Here is a 15207-nt window from a genome sequence, read left to right on the forward strand (position 1 = left end):
AAAGTTTAATTTACTACAAATCGCTTTCATTGTCAGTGGAAAAATCAAGACTTGGTTTATCAGAGTATGTGCGGTGTGTACTAAAAGGACTTGTCAAGGTCTGTCCAGGCAGACACAAAATGACATTTCGCATCCCACGAATGGTACCGTGACACCTTATTGATTCACAGATAACAACACACCAAAATTTAGGCAATTATTTATTCCATTATCTGAGTCCCTTTGTAGGATATCTGCTTTTCAAAACACCTGCCTTGTTAATCTTTGACTGTATAAAAGGTTAAAAGTTTAGTTAATGTTTTAGCACTGATGATGACCCCAAACCTGCTTTTCTGCCAGGTGGTGAGTACTGAATACATCTAGTGGTGAGTGCCATCATTCAAAAATTCAGGATAGGAGTGTGTGGAGTACATATAGATAATATGAGCTTTAATGAAACACGTTTTTTCATCTCAATTCATCTTTAGTAGATAATAGATTCCAGCTCAAAACACCTTGTCATGAGTCCATAATACAAAAATAACCAGAGTAGGGAATTGAAATGTAAAATGATCTTTTTAGCGTGCACAGGCTTTAAAGTACATTCTATGGTTTCCAGCCTTTTTCACGTGCACCCCCACATCAATTTTTCTGACATCCTTTTACTTTCACTGTCTACATCTTAAAAACAAATATCTTTACTTAATGCTCTGTTCTTCCACTTTAGAACAGGCTTGCTACTGATTACTTCACACACATTCTTGATATCAAACTGATTTGAATATAAATGGAGGGACCAATAACATATAAAAGATGATCTTACGATGTTTCAATCTGTTGTGGTTATTACACTTGATTGAAGTAAATTGATGTAGATCTAAAAGGAAAAAAAAACATACCATCATGTTAAAAAAAAGGGGTTTTTTTTAGAGTGGTGCTGAAAATTTAATATGCCCTTGATGCTTCTATAGCAAGGGTAGTTCGCAGGCAGGTGCTGCTAATCAGATGTACTTGATTAACTGATGATCAGCAAGCCTGAGCACCTCTGCAGTTTTTGGCAGTTTGCTGGTCTGTAGCATTCAGGCGTGTGTTAACACAATCTTCCCAGGAATGGACATCCCCATCAGTTCACCCCAAGGTCAAACCAGACAATACTCAGAAAAAAACGTTTATTGAAAAAAAAAAAAAAAGTAAAGTGTTAAAATTCATGACATTACAATTAGAGGAAAAAACTGAACAAGTGACTTGCTTAGAAGGGCTGCCAGGAGAGAGTTTTTTCCCTCGACAAAGAACACTGCAGCACAGCTTAGGTTTCTAAAGCTGCATCTAAATAAACCAAAAAACCTCTTGAACGCTGTCCTTTGGTAGATGAAACCAAAGTGGAAATGTCTAACCATAATGCACAGCATCACATCAGGCAAAAACCAAGCACAACATATCAACGCAAACACCTCACACCAGCTTTCAAGCATGGTGGTGGAGTCATGATATGGGCTTGTTCTGACACCACTGAACCGGTGCACATTGCTAAGTGGCGCTGTTTGTAAGCTGAATATATATATTTAAAATACAAATTTTAAATATAAAAAAAATCTCTCCCCTGATGGTCACATCTCACTGCTATGAGCCATTTTGTCGTTGTAAATTTGCATGTTAGCTAAATATCTAGTTTCCCGTAACATTTAGATTTAACATTTAGACTTAACATTTAGATTTAAATATAATACTAAGATTAAACTTTTAACATTTAGTTTTAAATATAATACTTAGATTTAACATTTAAAATTGTATTTTAGATATAAAAAGTTACAAATATTTTAGTAAATGTTGTAAAAAATGACTCGAAAAAACATGTTTTTGTAAGCTTTTGAGATAAACGTGGAAAAATGTTGCTGTTAATTGCAGCATGTTTCAGTTTACAAAAGGTGCCCCATACCTTGCAGCTGAACATAAACTCCTCTGTATACCAAGTATTATACAACCAAATGTGAGGTCATCTATCCAACACTTAAAGCTTGGCCCAAATTGTCTCAAACAGCAAATATACAAAAGTCTGGCTGAAAAAGAAAATAATTAATGTGTTGGTGGCAGTGGCCAGACCTATGGCTGGACTTTTAAAAAGCTGTGCATAAATAAATAGCTGTAAGTACTTTTAGCAGCATCATAAAAGGAAATGAAAATGTTTGTCTGTTAGCTTAACACATAAATAGCTGCCTTAAAAGTCCTTCAAAGGATTACATTTAAATGCTGAATACATTTGAGAACATGTACTTTTTTACTTTTATTTGAGTAAAAAAGTTTAATCATGAATTCCATTTGTAAACAATTATCATACTCTGAGTGGGGAAAAAAATCTTACACCACCTTTGATAAAATACATTAATTCATTCTTCTTTACCTATACATTTTAGCTATTTATAGTATAGTTTGCATTTTAATGTTCAGGTAACAATTGAATTTGTTTAATCATGTTACTAGCTAAGCTAATTAGCAAAGCTAGCTAACAGTGAGCTAGCTATTTCAGCTGTTTCTTCTGGGGGTTTTTTCCACCACTAATTCTATATATTGCTTTTGTGTGCTAGATTTTCTACTGCTACTAGACTACTTTTAGTTAACCTCTCAGCTCAGACCTGTTCAGTCGAGGAATCTAGTAAGACTTTGAGTCCTGAATCATACATATAACCTTTAAGTAGCGTTTGCCTGCTGGAAGATGTGTCATCTGTGCACTCCATTTTCACACCAACTACACTCCCTCATGTCTCGCTGCTAGATACAAAACAGATAATGCAGTAGTCTAAATAAAAACATTTCATTAACATGTCAGTAGTCTGAGGGTCATGCGAGGATGTAACTCACATTGATTCTATATTTGTTTCAGGCTTTGTTGCCATGGTGATAGCAGCATGTGTTGTGAACTTCCATCGGGCTGTTGGGCTGCTGGTCATCTCCTTGGTAACCATTTTTTTCCTGGTCTGGGATTGGATGATGGAACGATATGGTGAGCAAGTGTGGGAGGCTCTTGCTCCTATCAGAGACCTTCTCAGCAGGAACTGGTGTGGGATCAGATGGTGAGAAATGAGGCAAATCATATTTCAGCCTTTCTGCTCCCATGTGCACCTTCTATGACAAAGGAACTGGGCACCTAGGGGTTGGCCAGGTGGGCTGAGAGAACGGATCTTTTCACCATAATGACACAGGAAGAAAAAATGTGAGGGACTGTAAAGATAGCATACCAAAAATCCCTCGTTGATGTGAATGATGTGCGAGACAGTTCAGCATGTGGAGGGTTTCTTAGTTTTCTAAAAATCACGGCATCCTCAGACGGATAAAGTTTCTGATTAGTGAGACTGACATGAGTGTTGCATTAAACACAATAAAATGATTTGCTGAAATGCACCCCACCTGGATAATTTTAATTTTCTTTATCTTGTAGATGGTAAGCGATGATTTAAATATATATATACTGCTTTATTATTCATAACATCAATGCTTGACCTACAGTACAGCCTTTGGCTTATGTCTAAAAACCATATTACATTCTTTTAAAATCCTGTTCTGTCTAGCAGCTTTTGCGATCAGAATTATGATCTGAATGCACTGTCATGTTAAAAACATAAATTCTCTGCACACTCCTCTAGTTCAGGGTTTATCTCTTTATGTCTTCATTTCTATTTGTGTCATTTCAGATATATGTGGTATACTGTATGACAATGACTAAGGCAGGACAAGCAGAAAAAAGGGGGCGGGTGAAATAAAGAAATGTACAACGTATTGCCAACTGCCACTCCCGTAAGAAAAACAAACATACTGTCACGGTGAGTTGTGTGGCTGTCAGTGACTGGACCCACGTGCAGGACTCGGAGACAAAACATTAACTTAAACGACGGCTTTATTTGCTGGAGAGTCACCTTTGGACGATACATAAACAACAACTTAAACTAACTAGACAGGAGATGCTGAAGGAAGACGACCATGGATACACACACAACAAACGTGGAGGACGCAACAACTGGCAGGGAAAAACACAGGGCTTAAATACATACTGAGGTGATTAGGGAATGTGAAACAGGAGGAGAGCACAGCTGGGACTCATCAGACATGACAAGACAAGGGGAGGCAAAACTCAACACATTGACATAGTACACAGACTTTCAAAGTAAAACAGGAAACTGAACAGACGTGGACTAAACTAGGGGATACAGTGACAGAAATCAAACCCAAGAGAATCAAAACACATCATGAAAACAAAGATAACTAATACAAACAGAAAAACACTGAGTCCACATACTCAGGACCGTGACACATACAACACCAGGTGTGTGAGTGTGAGGGAGAGAAAGAGAGTGTGTTTTTGTCACGAAATGTACTTGATAATGAAGGTGAGAAGCTTCAATAATGCCCCCCAGGAGCCAGAGGCAGACAGAGATGGATCCAGGAAAAACCGGGCCATCTGCAGCCCCAAGAACGCTGAAGACCTGGGGCCAAACTTGTCAGCTATATCTGAGCACCCATCTCAGCAAGAGTAGGAGGGAGACCCGATGGTGCACCAATGGCCAATGGCTGGGAGTCCCAGGGGTGATGGGTAGCCAATGCCGCTAGAGGCCGGCCAACCCGGTGCAAGTCAAGATCAGGGTACCCCCACCACCACCCACCAACCCACCCCCGCTTTTCTTTATTAAACCTTGTAACACTGACCTATGAATCTTTCAAGGACCTAAAAAAAAAAAAAACCCACTTAACTTCAACATAGATTGTAAGCTGCATCTAAACTGTATGCTTTCTTACTAGCAGCTTGTCACAAGAACACATCATTTGTTCTCAATGTAAATACAGTATGTGCGGAAGAGTTTAGAAGAGAGATACAACTGTGAGTGTCTACAGCCATCTGTAAAATATGGGTTTGGGCCACATTTCAGCTGGTGGTGTTGGGGATCCTGTCAAAATAACATTATGAAGTCAGAAAAGTATGATCAGATTCTGATCAACCAATCAACACCATCTGGAAAGTATCTGATTGGCAACAGCTTCATTTTTCAGCATGATAATGATGACAAACACACTGCTGATGCAGTAAAAGCATACCTGGATAGAAAAACACACAGTGGAACATAATCAGCTAAGGATTAGCATCCCTAGAGCCTGGACATTAACATTATTGAAGCAGTGTGGGATCATCTTGACAGAGAACAGAACAAAAGGCAGCGTGTCTGTGAAGGTTCTCAGTCATCGTAGTCAAAGGAGCTTGCAAAGAAAAGCGTCTGGACTTCTTTAAGTTGCTTGAAGACGTTTCACCTCTCATCCGAGAAGCTTCTTCAGTTCTAAGGTCAAATGGCAGAGAGTCCCAGATATAAACCTAGTGGGAGTGACCCCCCACAGAGGGACAAAAGGATCCCCTGATGATCCTCTAATCACCTGAGCCAAGGTGGGAAACTGGGCGTGGGTCCCAATCAGCCAGAGTTTTGGGTGTGTTCATTGTGAAACCTGGCCCCACCTTATCATGCGAATTCATCTGACCTCAGGAATTCATCTAACCTCAGGAATTCATCTGACCTCAGGAATTCGCATGATAAGGTGGGGCCAGGTTTCACAATGAACACACCCGAAACTCTGGCTGATTGGGACCCACGCCCAGTTTCCCACCTTGGCTCAGGCGTCATCAGGGGGTCCTTTTGTCCCTCTGTGGGGGGTCACTCCCACTAGATATAAACCTAGTGGGAGTGTATCTAGCTCCTTTGACAACAAAAGGCAGCCAACATCCAAAGATTAGCTTTGAACGTCCTTCGGGAAGCCTGGAGAACTATTCCTTAAGAGTACTTAAAAGAAATGACAAGAAGGCCTGCCAAAGAGTTCAGGTGGAAGAATACAGGTGGTCAGACCAGATATTGACTGTTAACTCTGATTTTGCCTTATGTACAGTATTTTTATTTATGTTTGCACATTCTAGTAAATCACTGCACCCATTTTCAGATTTCCTAGAAAAACGTAAAGAAATGAGAGTTGGTTCAAGATTTTGCACAATAGTGTATTTGTTCTGTTTCTAAGCTGACACAAATTTAGGTATATAACAGTATTATACACATAACGTGGAATACACACTGCATACTATAGTGTTTGTACAGAGTCTGTGTGTTCTTCTCTCTGAATTCCTCCACTTCCCCTCTTTCTTTCTCTTTCAGGATAATATATATGTCAGTGCTCGTAGCCGTGGTGTGCTGGCTTGCTCTGGACACGGCCCAGCGGGGGACTAGACAGCTGGTATCTTTCTTCGGCTTGCTGCTGTTCGTCTTCTTAACACTCCTGTTCTCCAAACACCCCTTCAGGGTAAAAGACGGACATACATGCTTACAAATGCATAAATGCACAAATTCACACACGTATTTTTGCACATAGACAAATGTATTTTTCATGTGTGTTGCAGTGGTCTTGGCAAACGCTGGTTTTTGGGACTGGGCTGCAGTTTATCTTTGGCCTTCTCATTCTCAGGACCACTTTTGGTTTAGGTGCACTGCAGTGGCTTGGAAACAAAGCAGAGGTGTACACACAAATATATTTAAACACACACACATCCTTTTTTTAGTGGCTTGTATGGTTGCTTTTGGTAAATTTGCAGATGTAGCAATCACTGCTTTTCTAAAACAAATGTTCCTCCTGCATATATTTGACATTTAATCTTAAGATGATGGAAACACTACATTTAAAATGTAAAAAAAAATCATCTGTTACAATTTTCTTTTTTCTCTTGCTGAAAACTGAACATCTCTATGCAGGCGTTTATGTCCTTCACAGATACCGGATCAAAGTTTGTGTTTGGTGAAAGTTACACGGACCACTTCCTTGCCTTTAAGGTATGACGATCCAGTGAAACCGCACATGTGACTAAATGTGTTTAAAGGACAATCTAGTTTTTAATATCAAGGTATAAACATAACTAGAAGCATTACAAATATTTTGCTGATTGTGGACTCTCTGCAGGTGATGCCAATACTTGTATTTTTAAGCTCTGTCATCTCCATGCTCTACTACATTGGCTTCATGGCCTGGCTCATTTGTAAGGTGAGAATGGAGGAGAGCACAGACACAAAAAGACATGCTGTATAAGGAGTCAGATGAATTGTTTCAAAGCATTATTTTAGAAATAAGACTGTTGACTGTTATAGTAACAGACAGCACGGAATGAGAATGTATATTAATAATAATAATGATAATGATAGTGTTATATTTATCACATTATTATTATTATTGTTGTTATTATTATTATTATTATTATTATTATTATTATTATTATTACAGTTTTCCCCTGTTTTACATTCCATCACTGATTTTTCCCCAGATTGGATTCATAATGCAGGTTACCATGGGAACATCTCCAGCAGAATCAATGGCTGCAGCTGGAAATATATTCCTTGGACTTGTAAGCAACTGTAACCATTTACAATAGTACACTAATATCAACTGTATTGATCAACTAATCTCAGTCGACTCCATTGTCTGTCCTCATCGTCATCTCTCTCATCAGGCCAACTCACCTCTCCTGATTCGTCCATATATCAGTGAGCTAACTCTCTCAGAGATCCATGCTGTGATGACAGGAGGTTTTGCCAGCATCTCTGGTACCATTTTGGGAGCCTACATCTCCTTTGGGGTGAGGAAGAGGATGTGCTGAAAGGATGGGATGTGGATTTGAAGAAGTGTTGAGATTGTCAGAGTTAGGCATATTTGGAAAGTGTTTAGGCACCCAAACTTGTCCTGTGTGCGCTTGATTAAAATTTTATTCTCGTGAATAAACTAACAAAAACAAATAAAAATACAAATAAAGGGAATAAGGGCAGACACAAGGCAAATTCATGTCAAGTCTGAATAATTAAATGGGAATTGGGAAAGTGCTAAACTACAAGCAATGAAAAGTATACACAGGGAACGCAGCAGGAAAATACAAGAGTGATTGACAAGATTTAAAAAAAAATTGGCTATAAGAAGTTCAAAGACAACCTCACATGTGATAACTGGACAGCAGTTTAACAAGAAGTTTAACGAACTGGAAAGTAATATGTGAGTATTTTCAGAAATAAAACAGAAAACTTAAATCAAGACACAATTTCTATCTTCTCAACCTTTTCTATTGACCTGGGCAGCTTAAATTTTGCAATGCAGTGGGCAGAGTTTACCCCAACATCAAAAAAACCATCCAAAGTTATGCTCTCTATCTCGACCAGGTCTCTCTCTCAAAAGAGATTCATCTTCATGGCTGAATAAAGGTCACATTTGTTGTAATTATTAATGCTCAATTTCAAAGAGCAGGATGCAAAAAATAGAGTAATTTCTCATTTCATTTAAGGCTTGTGACTGAATTTGACAATTTGATAAAAAGAAAATGAAAAATTAATCTCTGCCATTTGTTGCCTTTCCTTTGAGGTTGATGCAACGCACTTGTTGACAGCAACAGTAATGTCTGCTCCAGCTTCCCTGGCCATTGCTAAGATGTTCTGGCCTGAAACTATAGTTTCAAGGTCCAATCGACCAGTCAAAATGGACAAGGGGTGGGTAGGAGTGATCACAGTAAACACACAGATAACTACACCATACAACATCTATTGTCTACTTGATTCAAATGGTTACAATGGTTTTCTACAGTTCAATCTTTAAATTCACTCTGTTTAAATTATTTCGCTGTTGCTTCATCCTGTCACTTCTTTCTGACTTCTTCGTCAGTGAAAGCAAGAATTTGTTGGAGGCGGCATCCCTTGGTGCATCTCGTGCAATCGCACTAGTGGCCAGCGTTTTAGCCAACATCATTGCCTTCATGGCCCTGCTGTCCTTTTTTGATGCTGTCCTCTCCTGGCTGGGAGGGATGTTCGACTGTCCACAGCTCAGCTTCTCAGTGAATATACACAAACACATACACCAACCCTCCAAAATAAACTTTATATAAATATAATAAAACACAGCTTGATGTGACTATTTTTCTATTGTTTCTGCTTCTTTGTGTCCCTTGTTTAGCTCATCTGCTCCTACGTGTTCATGCCTCTCTCCTTCATGATGGGTGTTTCCTTTGAGGACAGTTTCATTGTTGCTGAACTGATGGGCATTAAGACATTCCTTAGTGATTTTGTGGCCTTTCAGAAGCTGTCAGAGTTGATAAACCGGAGGAAGGCAGGGGGGCCAGAATATGTGAACAATGTGAAGCAATACATTTCTGTAAGTTTTATTCATGTTCTCACTATTTCTCTTCTAATTTTTAGTTCTTTCCCTATCTGGTTTGCTCAGTATGATTAGTCACTGTTCACAAAACAGTGAATCAGTCATCTGTCATCACGATGCCACACAAAGTCAGCAGAACTTCACAGATATCAGTCTATCCAGTTAGGAAGGATAAACAACTGTGGATTCCATTAAAAAAACATTAAAAAAAAACAGGAAGTGAGAGCTATAACTAAACAGGGAAATAAAAAACATACAAGAAAAACTGTTTTGTCCTTGTCCTCGAGGACAAAGACAACATCGCATTGAGACAAAAAATAATGCTCCGTGTCTCCCAGTCACGGCCCGTGCGCCATCAGTGCAGATGCCAACATATCTGTCCCACACGAGTCCATGAATGTGTCCAGCTTTGAAATATATCTACTGCAGTTGTCCTTCTGTTTACAGAACAGTATCAGACCATTCATCACTTTCCATATGACTGTCTCCAGCTATGCTAGTCACTTGGCCAGTATCCACAGATACACGTTGTTGTTGAACAATCACCTGTGCAGTCACTGGCAAATGCAGATATGAGCTGATTGGTGGTATTCGATGCGTTTCGATGCTGCACTGAATGCTTGGAGACAACTTCGACAGTCAGGTGTCAGTCAATTGGGCAAGTGACGCCTGTGAATTTTCCCAGCGCAATTTTTTTGCTGAACACCAGAGGGTGGTATATACACATTTATTTACATCAAACTGTATTAGTGCAAATGTAGGCTTTTGGAATTCATGACACCCCCCCGCATACCTACAACTTCATGCGTTTTCTTTACTAGATTTATTTGCTCTGTTCCAGGTCCATTCTGAAGCCATTGCAACATACGCTTTGTGTGGATTTTCCAGCGTTGCTTCACTGGGGATGTCCATTGGAGCGCTGTGTGAGTGACACCTGTTACGAAAGCTGAGGAGAAAAAAAAAAATAGAAAAACATTCAACTTCATGATGTTGGAAAAATTCTGAACTATATTGTAGCACACTATTTTTTGATAGTATCTCCACCACATGAACAGACTGGGGGGTGGGATGGAGGGGGTGTCCTTGATGTTTTTGGTTGGCACAACAAGGAACCCATCTGTCACATTTAAGGCAAGTTACAGTGTGTGGGCTGAATGGGCTTGTAGCTGCCAAATTCCCCTAACTCTCAAATAGACAGAAAATTATCAAAAGTTTAAACAAACGCATTTATAACTATTATTATATAAAGTAATGGGACAAGTCTAATTTGTGTGCTTGTTTTCAGTCAAAGAACAGACCGTGACTATGAAAAAATGATTACTTTAAATTAAGAAAAAACTCCACATTCATCATTTTGATGAAGTGTAGCGAAGAAGTTACAAAGATGAACAATCATGCATTTCAACGGTCCTGACATTTACAATGACAAGGCCAAACCTGATAAATGCACTTTTAAAAACATCTTCACAATTTCTTCTCCAGACACAGCTCAGGGATCCTTCAAGTATTAAAGGACTGAAAATAAGCAAAAAGTCTTGATTATAGAAGGGTAAGAAGAAAAAAACTGTCAATTTTAACTTTTCATGTCATTCTGCTGTTGTGCTCAAATGTAACAGGACAGTCTAATATAATAGTAACTTGTCCTTGGTCTACAAAGGACAAGTCTGAGGTTTGGAAGCCATGGGCATCACCAGAGAATAGATTTTCTGATGCTTTGCTGGTCCTGTGTTCAGCTGTTTGTTTGTGGGTCTTCCAGTCTGTAGTTTGATCAGGTGACTGTCTCGGTGCTTGTAGCACTCCTGAAGCTCCTGGTTTGCTTTCACAGTATGTCTGGACTACTTGAACAGTCAATTTTATTATATTCATCTGAATCTGACCGCTGAGTTTAGCTCTATACGTGGGGCGATTGTGGCTCAAGAGTTGGGAGTTTGCCTTGCAATCGGAAAGTTGCCGGTTCGAGCCCCGGCTCGGACAGTCTCAGTCATTGTGTCCTTGGGCAAGACACTTCACCCGTTGCCTACTGGTGGTGGTCAGAGGGCCCGGTGGCGCCAGTATCCAGCAGCCTCGCCTCTGTCAGTGCGCCCCAGGGTGGCTGTGGCTACAATGTAGCTTGCCATCACCAGTGTGTGAATGACCGAATGTGTAAAGCGCTTTGGGGTCCTTAGGGACTAGTAAAGCGCTATACAAATACAGGCCATTTACCAGGCCATTTTTATATGTGTCAGAATTGCTTCTTTCTCCTATCAAATCCTCAATAAGCACAGGTGAAACTCAGCTGCATCAATCTGCTACCGTTTGTTTCTCAATAACCTCCCACCGCCATCCTTCAGGTAAAAGTTGCCCACCACCTGTAAGGTTGGCTGAGTGATGTTGAGGGGTTTTTCTTTATAATAGGATCGTGTGATTCACCACTGTTGTCTTACCTGAATGTCCTTATCTTTTTATGTTGCACAGCTCACCTGTGTGATCCTTTTCCCAGAATGTTCCCACTATCTGTTTTATGGAAATAGCTGTTTTGTTGCCTATTTCACCCCCACTGAGAGCTCCTTCCCTCACACCTGTCCATGAAACAGCTTTTTAGGGAATAGTCCAATTACATTTGCACCTTGTATAAAACTGCCTTTAATTCCTCTAATCATTTTAACCCGCTGAACTACAGCTGAAGGTCTGAATTTCCATTTCACACTGATTGCTGGTTCAAACATACTGTAGAAGCACAGAGCCAAAGTTATAAACAAAATGTCCCTATGAAATTTAAACACCTAACTGTACGGCATAATTGTTCTTTCCCCAGCTGCCATGGCTCCAGACAGACGATCTGATTTCTCCAGCTGTGGCCTCAGAGCTCTGATTGCAGGCAGCATCTCTTGCTTCATGACAGCTTGTATCGCAGGTAACATCTGTTCTTCAGCCAGGCTTGATGTTCTCGGTAATAAAGTATTATGTTTGATATATTTCCTCATCAAGTACAAATATCTTTATTGGATCAAACAACTACTTCTACAGAAAGTGTGCATTAAATTTTCAGCAACTGTATATTAACCTTGTATACTGACATTGTTCTTAGTTCAAAAACATTTATTTTAGCTTTTACAACTGCAGAGTTTTAAGCACATTTTTAAATTTACTATTTAAAAATCAGTTCAAATCCAGCTTTTTAGTAAGTACCTGAGAGTTTGAGGGTTAAATAATACAATTAAGCATTATACTAACACTATATTTACTTACTTGGCATGTAATAATTTATCTTTATCTGTAAAATATTCCTTAATTAAGATTTAGTCATTATTCATTGTTAACTATTCAGGAATCAGTCACCTTAGTGTCAAATGTTTCTTTATATCCTACATGAAAATAGGCTATACAGGGAGTGCAGAATTATTAGGCAAATGAGTATTTTGTCCACATCATCCTCTTCATGCATGTTGTCTTACTCCAAGCTGTATAGGCTCAAAAGCCTACTACCAGTTAAGCATATTAGGTGATGTGCATCTCTGTAATCAATGGCGTGTCCAGCGGGGTGGCCTGGGGGGGCACAGGCCACCCCCCCAACCAGACTGGCCACCCCAGGTGCCACCCCAAAGGTAAAACAAAATTCAATCAAATATCAAATGTACGATTATGTTTTCACGGTGAAGCTCAGATATCCGAGTGTAAGTGAATGCACCATCGGCTTCTGCGCTATGCGCATCACGTTAGCAAAGGTAGGAGAGCCAAGCACGAAAGACGGCACTGCAGGAAACAATTTTTCGGTGAAAGAAAATGAGGACAGAATAAATGTCCCGGTAAGTAATATTAAGTTTGTTGAGTTTAGTAAACTTCGGTGAAATTAGAATACCAAAGAAAAAATAACACTTAAAGAATTATTGCAGCCGTGGAATATTTCAGACAGTATGCTGCTGAGGGCAGCTAACATAAGAGTTATGAGTTATAAGATATAATCTAAGTCGTAACATTGCTGTATGGAGCTGCAGATTTGGTTGCAGGTTAACATAGCTGGACTGGCCATCGGGCATACCGGGCATATCCCCAGTGACTTATTTTTTATTTTTTTTGTAATGGCATGAACAATGAGAGGTGGTGGATTTGCCAGATGCAGGTCGATGTGTAAAAATAACTCAGTTGTTTGGTGGTGGCTATGGCGGGGCTTCCACAGAGGCCAGCAGGTGGATGAGGGAAGGTGAGGCAGGAGGAGAGACCCGAGGCAGCCGCCAGTCCGAGTGTCAGGTGAACTGAACTTCAGGTAAGAAGTTATGACCTGCAGTCTATCTGGGTCAGATATAAACCAAGTTTAGGTGCAGTTTATTTTCGTTGTGCTGACTTTTTACCGTCAGTTGCAATAACTCGTACTGCGTTCTAGCCAGCTTGATGGAGTTTTTAGGTGGGTGGGTTCTATGATGTTACTGATAGTGAACTTTATTTTATTCATAAGGTTAGTTAGTAGAGTTGCCAACGGCTCCTTAAAAATATGGAATGGTCCCTCATTCAGAGAAAATATTACACGTTTCGTATTGAGCTGAGAAGAGATGCAGTTTGTCCCGAACTTTAGCTATAATGGAAAAAAGACACAAAGCTGGATTTATTCTGTCGTTACGCTGCACAGCTGCCTCTTCTTCTCTCATTCTCTCCCCCTCCCTCTCCTGTTGCTACTTCAATCATGAAACTGATCAATGATCAGCTGATCGGCTTTTCTCTCTTGTTTATTTATCGCCCACTTTGCGCCAGAAAGAGGAAACCAGCAGATGTCGCGCTAAACAACAGCAGCACGTTTAAGCTTGATCAGCTGTTGTTAGAATTTATTTAATATTACTTTCTAGTATCAGCTGATGTTTGCTGGAGCCACAGCTGTAAAGCTGCTGGTCATGATGTCGGTTTGGATATGTGGTGAGAGGGAAACATGAAGATGAAACCAGGAGATGTCCTTACTGAATCATCAGAGCTGAACAGGTGATGGAGAAACAGGTTTAACTTTTAGGTGACATGAATGAGTTGAAGTTATCAACTGTTTCTGAGAGACAAATAACACCAGGATCCTTTTTATGTAGCTGACAGCTGGTAACTGTGCAGGGGTGGATCTAGGAAATTTTTGCCAGGGGGCCAGGTAGGGCATTAACAGGGAAAGGTGGGCACAAAGAAATACTTTTCTTTCTTATTCTCATTTAAAATATCTAGCTTTTATTAAATAATTATCTAAATTTTACAACCAAAGTTTTTATCTGACGTAAAATGTATAGAAATCATACATATATCAACAAGACAGTGTACATCACTGTCACAACAGCATTTGTTTTCATTCAAAGTCTTTATGGCTTTAATACCTGGTGGGCCGGTCTGTAGTCAAAATGCCCGATTTTCTGTCCCAGTCCAGCCCTGCAGGTTAATACTGGCAGTGTCACCATGCCAGCTGACTGTATTTCATCATCAGCCAGTGTTGTTCTTTATCAATATTACCAAAGTTTACCAAAAGGCAGCATAGAAAGTATTTACTTGCTTTCAGGTTTTATTCAAATGTTAATCTTTTCAGTTGTTTCTCCACTTTTTCCTGTTTCAAAATCAAACACCAGTTTGTGAGAAGATTATCTTCTTTTTTTAACAGGCAGATAAAGTTTTACATTGGAACTGGCTAATTTGCCAATTGTTTGTTACAAATGTTCATATTTTAATATTAAAAAATGTTTTTGCCCAAAACATATGTGCACTATATGTCAGTAAAAATACTATGCAAATATTGATGTCCTTGAATGCTGAGTAAAGACTGACAAAGCACTGATTGTATCTCTTGTACTTTATCAACGCAGTATCTAAAAACTTTGCACCGTAGTGGTTAAAATCTCATTCTAATAAGAGTTAAAAGCGCATTCAGTTATTAGGTTTATAGGCTTATTGAATTATGGTTAATGGTTGGTAGAATTTTTTTTTAAACATTATCTGCCAATTACATCTGCCACCCTTCTCCAAATCTGTGCCCCTACCTGGCCCCCCCCAACAAAAATTTTCTAGACACGCCACTGTCTGTAATGAGAAGGGGTG

At 39.5% G+C, this 15207-nt stretch overlaps 1 protein-coding gene across 7 annotated transcripts in view; it reads left to right on the plus strand.

Annotated features, from left to right (window-relative positions):
• The window catches only part of LOC146657551 (solute carrier family 28 member 3-like), a 44555-nt gene that overhangs the window by 18654 nt on the left and 10694 nt on the right, over nt 1–15207 (plus strand). For 3 of the 7 annotated variants that reach the window (XM_085425708.1, XM_085425710.1, XM_085425711.1), the window contains exons 4-15: nt 2858–3047; nt 6156–6300; nt 6398–6511; nt 6747–6824; nt 6952–7032; nt 7310–7390; nt 7496–7621; nt 8392–8516; nt 8689–8857; nt 8977–9174; nt 10019–10100; nt 11972–12070. In XM_085425708.1, coding sequence (XP_085281834.1) covers nt 2858–3047; nt 6156–6300; nt 6398–6511; nt 6747–6824; nt 6952–7032; nt 7310–7390; nt 7496–7621; nt 8392–8516; nt 8689–8857; nt 8977–9174; nt 10019–10100; nt 11972–12070 — 1488 coding nt within the window. Of the gene's footprint in view, nt 1–2857; nt 3048–3665; nt 3795–6155; nt 6301–6397; nt 6512–6746; nt 6825–6951; nt 7033–7309; nt 7391–7495; nt 7622–8391; nt 8517–8688; nt 8858–8976; nt 9175–10018; nt 10101–10659; nt 10727–11971; nt 12071–15207 lie in introns of those variants that run through there. The other 4 variants (XR_014914072.1, XM_085425714.1, XM_085425713.1 and 1 more) reach the window with 4 other exon arrangements.

The sequence above is a fragment of the Rhamphochromis longiceps genome, linkage group LG12, assembly GCF_057381845.1.
Source record: "Rhamphochromis longiceps isolate RC_006_pf linkage group LG12, R_longiceps_female_GT1.1, whole genome shotgun sequence".
NCBI classification, from domain to species: Eukaryota; Metazoa; Chordata; class Actinopteri; order Cichliformes; family Cichlidae; genus Rhamphochromis; species Rhamphochromis longiceps.